This window comes from Cebus imitator, unplaced genomic scaffold, assembly GCF_001604975.1.
Source record: "Cebus imitator isolate Cc_AM_T3 unplaced genomic scaffold, Cebus_imitator-1.0 Scaffold257, whole genome shotgun sequence".
NCBI classification, from domain to species: Eukaryota; Metazoa; Chordata; class Mammalia; order Primates; family Cebidae; genus Cebus; species Cebus imitator.
The window spans coordinates 2,952,709-2,962,062 of record NW_016107572.1 but is presented as its reverse complement, the minus strand read 5'-3'; the positions used below and the strand labels follow the sequence as shown (position 1 = coordinate 2,962,062).

Genomic DNA, 9,354 nt, shown 5'->3' with positions numbered 1-9,354 from the left:
AGGCGGAGGTTGCAGTGAGCCGAGATCGCGCCATTGCACTCCAGCCTGGGTAACAAGAGCGAAACTCCGTCTCAAAAAAAAAAAAATAAAAAAAAAAAATTAAAAATAAAAAAAAATGCAGAACAGAGTGCCAAGCATGTAGTGGCAGAAGGGATGGAATGTCGTTGGAATGGGAGATTCTAGAGCAAACAGGAACAGGTAGTTTTTAGTGAGCTGTTGAGGTTATGTGCCTTCAAAATGGTTTCCAGGAACCCTTATCAAATGAGTTCATTCTCACATGGCAAAGGAAACCAGCTACCAGTTCCTAGGTCACTTCCAAGACTGTGGATGCTAGAGTGATAACAATCAGGGATTAAGTGGTCTCATCAGAAGATTATTTCAAAGGAAGGCTTTATTTATTTATTGTTGAGTTGGGGGGTCTTGCTGTGTTGCCCAGGTTGGACAGGTGATCCTCCCGCCTCAGCCTCCTGGGTAGCTAGAACTACAGGTGCACCCACTGCAACTGGCTTGAAGAGAGTTCTCAACACGCTTGTCACCTCCCATGTTAAAAGGGTAGAGATAAGTTATGTTACTACAATTTCATAGGGAAAAGATTGCTTCTTGGACCCTTTAATTGCACAATGGGGAATGGTAAGACATATTTTCCTTCTTGAAGTAGCCAAGAGAAGCTGAACTTGATTAAACAGCTTCTTTCTAGTAGGTCTGTTCACTTTTACCCCAAGAAGAAAATGGAGGAAAGTCCAGAGGGTGGTATGTTTTCAAACACTGTGGCAACCCGGATGGAAGATTCCAGAGCCTTGATGTTTGGGCTGGATGCTTTGAGTCCTGGTGAAGGATACTATGTCCACAGTGTGCCAGCAGGGGTTCCCCCCACCCCCAACCGGAGTCAGGAGACTCTAGCTTAGGATTTTGGGATCAGACATTTCCAGGCAAGAGGGTTATACTTCTGGGTTAGGCAAATGACCACAAGCAGTCTGACCTTGCTGATCAAGGAATGGGCCACAAGATAAATGGAGACAGAAAACAGGCAGAGAGGGAGCTAGAGAGCCAGTGGACAATACAGGAGATAACTTTATTGAAACGCAAATGGCATTGCACAGATGAATCTTGCTGGGAGGAGACATGCCAGACGGACAGAGGCCCAGTTGGGGGTGGCCTCAGTGGTGATGAAGGCAGGCCTCTTCAGCTGGCCCCGGCATGAATTGAATTTGTAAGTAATTTGTTATTTAAAATGAATTACTGAGGGGACAGCCCAGCTCTCTCTTCATGATTGTTACCGCAACTATACACAGCAGTTTGCTTTCCAGATTCAGTTTCGCTTTCTCTATATTACCTATAAAAGGGGGCAGGTTGAGAGGAGAGGGTCAAATGAGAAAAAACATAAACACAGAAACATACACATATCCTGGTTTGGGGTTTTTGCACCCAGTAACTTGAAAAAAAAGCATTGCGAAAACTTCTGCCCACTCTCCACCTGAGGAACACCCTGCGCTTGGGAACCCGGACTGCTGCCTGGAACGGCACGGAGGGGGGAAGGAAGCTAGCAGGGGTCGGAACTCATTTTGAAAAAAGATTGTTTTGTTAGAAAAATCAAAACCAAAAAAGCGTGAGACAGTGGGCGCCACTGCACAGCAGTAGCCCAGAGACTGGCTGCGATATGCGAGCTCCGCCTTGATACCGTCTTTGTGTCCTCAGGCTTAGAGAAGTGGCCGGGAAGCGGGAAGACCCCACCGCAGATGGCCAGAGGACCCACCGTCAGCCTTCTGGGGCCCAAGGAGGTGATTTTAATGGAATTATTTTATACTCAGCTCCCCCAAGCTTTCGTCCTCCCTCTGAACACTTCGTTCTAGAGCTTAGGAGACCTATTACTAGCAATGTATTTTGCTTAGTGCTCTACCCCAGGGAAAACTGACAAACTTGAAACAAAACTAGTTCTAAACAGCCTCATCTCCCCCATGGCCCCATCAGCTATTTTGTGACTTTGTAAAGATAGGAAGTTTCTTCAGATTTTTTTTTAAAAAGGAACTTAGTTGGCCAGGCGCAGTGGCTTATGCCTGTAATCCCAGCACTTACAGACGCTGAGGCAGGCGGATCACCTGAGGTCAGGAGTTCAAGACCAGCCTGGCCAACATGGCGAAACCCTGTCTCTACTAAAAATACAAAAACTAGCTGGGTGTGGTAGCAGGTACCCCTAATCTCAGCTACTCGGGAGGCTGAGGCAGGACAATCGCTTCAACCTGGGAGGCGGAAGTTGCAGTGAGCCGGGACTGCACCACTGCACTCCAGCCTGGGTGACAAAGCGAGACTCCTCCAAAAAAAAAAAAAAGAAAAAAAAGTTTATTTTATTGCCTTGGCTGAGTACTTCCATATCCAGGTCCTGGTATGGGGAAAGAGAGGAGGAGCACCAGGATCGAAGTGCCCAGGGCTGTGTCTTCATTACGCAGGACTCCTAATAGCTGAGCTGAGTGTGGATAAGGGGCCTTCCCGGGATACTGCAGCCCTACATTGTTAGCTGGCGTACAGAAGGAGGTTCTGGCCCGGTTCTCTGGCCCGGTTCTCAGGCCCAGCAATGCCCTTTAAAACTCAAATAAAGGAGCAGGATGTTGCTGGGAGAACATGTTGTCATGGAAATACAAATTAGATTTTTTTTTTTTTTTTTACCTTTTCCATCCTATTACATAATCAGCTCAGAATAGATACAAATAATTTGGCAGAAGAGCAATGTGGAAGAGACCTCCAACTGCTTTCCTTGTTGAAGCCCCTTCGTGTGCCAGGTAGAAATTTTCGAGGCGTAAGATTTTTCTCTGAAGGTTGTGTTCAACTAGGAAAGATGTAAACATTTTCCTAACTTCCACACAAAAGCACACATAACTTTCTTTGTTAAAATAAATGGAAGAACAGAAACACAAGGAAGCATGAGAAAGGTGACCTTGACGTTAACGTTAAAGTCTGAATTATAACCTAGAACCTTCTTATTTTGGGCCCTAAAGCCTCTCAGTGTGGGAACTCCAATACTCCAAAGGGCTTTCCCTTTGAAACAGCTGAATTTTGTGTGCGTCATAACACCGGGAGTTGGTGGGTGGCTAATTCCGCTCACTAGAGTTTCTGATTCAGCAGATCTGAGATGGGATTCGGAATTTTGTTTCTAACAAGTTCCCAAATGCTGCTGATGCTGCTGGTCTTGTGCCATACTTTGAGAAGCACTGCTTTAAGGAATGAGAAACCAGGGGTCACTCACTTACTTCCATGACCACCCTTGTCACAGAAAATTCTCCACCGTGTAATCATTAAGAAGATCCAGCACATGGAAGGATCTAGTATACACAGGTTTAATTTCAAACCATCAAACTGGAAGGATGTAGTATACATCGGTTTAACTTTCAACTGTCTTCGTGTCCCTGTGGCCCTGGCATTTTGATAGGTGTCCTCCCTTCAAGGCTACATCTTCCGGTTCACTACCACCTTTCCCAGGATCTGTGGCCGGCAGTGTTGGCTTCCAGGGGTCGGCTGAGCAGGCATGCACCCTGGACAGTGGGGAGTGTCAAGCTGGTGGCCCCATATATCCATAGTCAGGTTGATTCAGGACTCATTAAAACATAAGGCTGATTGGATTGTAAGGGGCAATATCATCAGGCTTTGGCCTTTGGGGAAGTGTTCGTAAGAGCATTTTATTACTATGGACTAAACAGTGGAGCCATGAGCCAGACTTGTGAGCAGTATATCCATCTCTATGAATAAACCCTCTGCAAAAGCCCATTTTCCCATCCCATCACTGGGCTTGGCTTATGAAATCCGCTTCTTAACTTTAGCTTAGCCAGTGTCAAGGAATAAAGAAAGCAAAAACAAAGTATGACGAGGAACTGCATTTGGTGATCTGGGTCATTTCAGCACTTACTCCCCGTGTTCAGTGTGTGATTAGGACAATTCCCCTACCCCCAAAACACTGCAATAAAGTATTCTTAAGGTTTCATGTAGATGTCTCTTTGATCCTAATTTGGAGGGCTGAGTCCCCTTCAGTCAGGCAAATTTTACCTAAATGCAGGGTTTCTATGTGGATGCCGCCCCAAGTGAGGATGTGAGGTGTCTGTGAGAAGCGGCAGGCCACCATTTCTCTCCTCTTACTTCTTTAGAACACTTGATGGAAATAGAGTTATTTCTCAGACCACTGTAAGGGGATATTCCTCTGAGTAGCGTGTCCCTTGTTTCAGGGAGCTAGAAGTGAAGAGATGGTGAGATTAGGTACAGTTAGAGTCTTAGTCTTGCAAGAAAACCAGAAGGCAAGAAATTAAGAGGAAAAAATAGCCCACTATTTTGTCTTTAGTACTTAAGGAGTATGGATAGATCAGCTGGAAGGTTGGCAATTCAAGACCAAAACAGTATACCAACCAATAAGAATTTCATTGTAGGATCGTCCCATGGCCTTGTAGCAGATTCTTCTTCCCTGCCAGCCTCTACCTTCCCAATGGTTAGACATGAAAAAGACATGGGTACTTAAGGATTTACACAAAGATAGAGATAAGCACCATAGAGCTGCCACAAAGCATAGATTTTAAAAAAATACTCTATGAAGCCTCAGAAGGTAGGAAACAGCAACAGCAAACCGCTCTTGTGTGTGTGAGAGAGGGAGATACACACACACACACACAGACATCGGGTCCCGCATTAGCCTCCAATGACCTAGTATTTTATTTTTAGTGCCTAGGCAGGGTCTCAGATACAAACACATTGGACAAAACTTGTTGGTCATCTTCATCCAGAAATGAAGGGACTCATCTGAGGAGCCTCTCCTGGAGTTTTGGCTCTCCCCATTGGCTGACATTAGATATTGAACTCATGTCATTTCCTAACCAACTGTGGTGAGGGATGGAGTTGGTGGGGGGAGGGGCGGGGGGGCAGTGCGCTGGAGAGGAGGAGAATAGCACAACTTCCAGGATTAGGCTGGATTCTTCTGAAGGTGCCTGAGGGTTGAGAATTTAGCTATGGGACCCAGTGTTTCTTTTCTGAAGGATCCCAGTAGTCTCAACCAAGAAGCAGGACGTAGGTGGGAGAGAATGCTGTGGATTTGCTCCTTGCCATAAATTCTAGGGCAGTGAGTGGGGAGCTCAGGTTTTCTGCTTCAGAGAAGTCTGGATGAGCATCCCAAGGGGTTATAGCACCATGAGGAGGCTCAACCTTCTGCAGTTGCCACATAACTGTGATTCCTTCACGAGAATGATCGATCCCCACAGTAAAGAGCCCAGATGTGCAACTGTAAACAGGGTCCCAGACTCCAGAGGGAAAGCTGAGGCTTCAATACCACCTCACTAGATGGGAACACATTTTCTGGAGGAAAGCAATTGGAGACCTGGGCTAAATGCAGCAGTCAGCTGAGAGTAGAGGGTGGTGGAGCCCAGGAAGAGAAAGAAAAAGTCATAGCATGAGGCCTCCAGAATCAACCTGCTGAGGATCCAAATAAAATTCATGGTGGTATCCATGGTTACCAGAGAGCCAAGAATCCCTTTGGGGTCAGAGGCAGTTGGAATGAAAGAAGGGATCCTCCCCTCTCCTTTTTCTCAAGTAGCCAATAACATCCATGGCAGAAGGCACTGGCTGGGCAGCACCAGAAAATAGAGTGAAGCGCTCAACAATCAAATTAAGATGGCATTAAAAGTCTGAGCCCTGCCATGGAAATGGAGCTTAGGACAGGGTTTAGAAGAGGCCTAGGTCCCAAGCAGGCCCATCCATCCAGTCTTCTCTTCCTTCTAAGTTAGAACAGCCAGCTCAGAGGCCTCGTCATTCTGCACAGCAGAGACCTTAAGGCAGTGATTTCAGCACCATCCTTGGACACACAGCCTCTTCCCACTACAGAATTGCATATTTTACAGCTGAGTTGGTTGGGGATCTTCACAGCTCATGGAATTAGCAGCAATAGCAATAATAGTCTCCATCATACAGAACCCTGTCATTCCTGGGAGCTTATCAGGTGAATGCAGAAGTTTTTGTGAGGGGCAGCCTGGACCATCTCGTGGACCTAAATGAAAATATACTGATACGAAGAGTCAGATGCATCTACTCCTTGGTTGGGTGGAAAAGTGATCCAGGTTGGTATGCCTATAGATTCTGATAGTCTTGTGCTACTTAGGAATCTGAAGAGCAAACACGTAGGCCCGTGCACATCATATATCCCTGACCTGCAGAGCCCTGAAGCTTCAGCCTACCAGGCAGCTCAGCCTGGAAGCTGGTCCCACAGGGCTTTCAGAAATGGCAGGAAGGAGACTTGCTCACTCCAGACAAGTAAGATTCCATAGTCCTTCAGGCTCCATCTTAATCGATCCCAGATCTTCTGCCCCCAATGATTATATATCTAATCAAAAGCTTCTTTCTAGCTGCCTCCTTGGGTTTCAGTTATGTTTCTTAGATGCTCCTAAGGTCTAGATAACAAGGGGGTGTACACTTAATAGAGGTTAACATTTCCTACTAGACTGTAAACTTAAGGGCCCAAGTCTTGTGTGTTTTTGTTTTTTTAACCTAATGACTTGTACCTAGTGAGTACTCAGTAAGCACTTGTCAAATGAAAGAACAGGGACTCCCAGACCTTCAGGGCAAAGGGAAAGAAGCAAATCTGCAAAGGTAGGATCTCTTTGGAAGGCAGATATTGGCCACCAAGTCAAACTCCTTGAGTCTTATATTCTGATTGGGATGATCTCACATGGATGTTCAGTCTCTTAGATGTGAATATTCACTTGTCAAAACTAGTAAGAGCCAGCTAGGCTATTTTGATTCAGTCAGGCACCAGCAAAATAGTGCAGTGAAAGGCCTAACTGGCCACAAGACAGAGGAATGTTTTCAATTTCTTGGCTTTCCTCTGGTCCATGATAAAGCTCAGAGTAACTCTTCTACCAAGATCTTCTATCAAGGCTACACCCTCTCATGACAGATGCTGGCAATTGAGCTACCCAGCAGAACGTGTGCTTTCTCAAAAGGGAAGTCAAGGGAACTGGGTTCCTCTTCTCCCTCTACTTCTGAGCCAATGCTTCATGTCTCATATAAGCCCCATGGATGCCAATGATGGTGGCATGGCAGGTGTCATGCCAATTGCATGGCATGAGGTTCTCCAAAGAAAACCCACTTGGAAAAGCCAAACTAGCCCCTGGAAAAGCAACCCAAGCATCTCATGAACATGTGAGGAAATGGAAAAATTAAAAAAAAAAAAAAAAAAAAAAAAAAAAAAAAAAAAAAAAAAAAAAAAAAAAAAAAAAAAAATAAATAGGCAAACGGGAGAAAAAAGTGAAAACAAAGTTAAAAAACAAAAATAAAAAAGTAGGGTTTATTGACTCTCATGCATGTTAAATTAGAGGGCAGAAAGACATAGCTAGTAGTCTCTCTCTGAAGGCTGTAATGTTATTTTTGTGGTTTGGTGACCTCTCAGGTTGGCAGCCATCTTGTCGATGTCCCCTGTGTCATCCAGAGGGCAGGAGCGGGCAGCTCTCTTTCTGCCTTGGCAACTGGTTCCCCTCTCTCCAGCTTCATCTTTTCCATTGTTTTTTGTTTGCTTGTTTTTGTTTTTTGTTTTTACCGTTTACAGATTGATTTAAACATTTTTTAAACCACATGCTTCTTTTTCTGGGCTCCAGCCAGATCTTTGGGGGAGGAGTTGTTGGCAGTGGTGATGGAATTGGGAAGGGTCTGTGAGAAAATCTGGGGAGCTTCCTGCCTCCCCCAGATCCCCCTCACATGACTGTCTCTCTCAGGGTTGCTTGTGAGAATCAGTTAGGAACTGCTGCAGGGTTTTGATGTTTTCCGAACCCCTCCCCAGAAAGCCCAGGAGTTTGTAGTTGGAACAAGAAGTCAAGGGAAAGACCCAGAATCATCTTTTCCCCAAAGTCGTTAGAGGAGGCCAGTAAATGTGTTTAGGGGGCACAAGTTCCCAAATGCCACCCCACCAATCCTTACTAGGAAGTTCTCAAAGGAACAGCACCAAGAACCCGTCCCTCCTCTTTCACCTCCTCCTCCCTCCTGTTCTCCTGGGGCTGGAGAGCCAGTGCTGTGAAAGAAGAAAAGGGAGAGGACGAGCTAAGATAGCTGATGCCAGCGTTCTGCTGTCCAGGGGTGACGGAGACTGCCGAACCCTTAGAGTGTTGCCTGGAGGTTGGGGTCCAGGATGGTTTCTCGATCTGGAGACTCAATGTAGTTGGCAGCTTCTTGAAGTTTTAGCAGCATGGCCATCTGAAGAGGAGCAGAAAGATGGATTTATGAGAGTTGGGACTCTGGGTCCTGCCCACAGAAGGGAAATGACAAGAACAAAAAATTCTAACACTTTGGGAGGCCAAGGTAGGGAGACAGCTTGAAGCCAGGAGTTCGAGATCAGCCTTGAAAACTGAGACCGACCCTGTCTCCACAAAAAATAATAAAAAAAAATCTGCCAGGCGTGGTGGCACATAACTATAGTCCCCGCTACTCAAGATGCAGAAACCCATGTGGGAGGATGACTTGAGCCTCTGAGCCTAGGAATTTAAGGTGACAGTGAGCTTTGATAACATCACTGCACTCCAGCCTGGACGACAGGGCAAGACATTGTCTCGAAAAGAAAAAAAAAGAAAAGAAAAAGAAAATCTAGATCATGGGTCTGATCCTTGATTTCTCATGAGAAAGAGCTCAGAGTTTAGAGTGGTTTGTGAAAGGCCGTGATGGCAGCTTCAGTAGCAACTGTTCAACATGCATATGTATAAAAATTACTTGGGAGTATGTCTGCTGTACAAGGGACAAGGTACCATGCTGTGATGTGTGGAGGAATACCAAAAAAGAATGAGACCACTTCTGCCTGCAGGGTGCTTGCACTCCAGAAGAGGAGAGAAGGCCTGAACTTGGTACCAACTAATACCGGGAGGAATGTGAGAAATGCTAGCAAAACATCTCTAACAATTTCCCCTTCCAATAGATTACAACCCAGCAGCTAGACACTGTATTATTATAAACCTATTTCTCTCCAGCTTACCAACCGTGTTGCTTCATGTCAAGTCCAAACACCTCAGTGTATTCACTTCCTTCTCTTTACCTACTTTTTTTCCCTGGACACTTCAAGATTGCGTCCTTCCATTTCAGCTAGGTAAGCCTGGTGCATTTTCTGTTGAATCTGCCTTCCACATTCTCTTCTGTCTACATGATTATTTATAATCTTCCAATTTAAAAGCATTTTTACACACATAACATCTGTTTTTAACAAATCAAAATTTAAGGCCGGGCACGGTGGCTCACGCCTGTATTCCCAGCACTTTGGGAGGCCGAGGCGGGTGGATCACGAGGTCAAGAGATCGAGACCATCCTGGTCAACATGGTGAAACCCCGTCTCTACTAAAAATATAAAAAATCAGCTGG

The 9,354-nt window shown here is 45.5% G+C and overlaps 1 protein-coding gene across 8 annotated transcripts in view; it reads right to left on the bottom strand.

Moving 5' to 3' along the window:
* Positions 1-2,662: 2,662 nt before the first annotated feature.
* Positions 2,663-9,354, bottom strand: part of NAV1 (neuron navigator 1) — a 279,723-nt gene continuing 273,031 nt past the window's right edge. For all 8 annotated transcript variants that reach the window (XM_017499447.2, XM_017499449.2, XM_017499450.2 and 5 more), the window contains one exon: positions 2,663-8,205. In XM_017499447.2, coding sequence (XP_017354936.1) covers positions 8,110-8,205 — 96 coding nt within the window. In that variant the 3' untranslated portion in view covers positions 2,663-8,109. The remainder of the gene's footprint in view (positions 8,206-9,354) is intronic.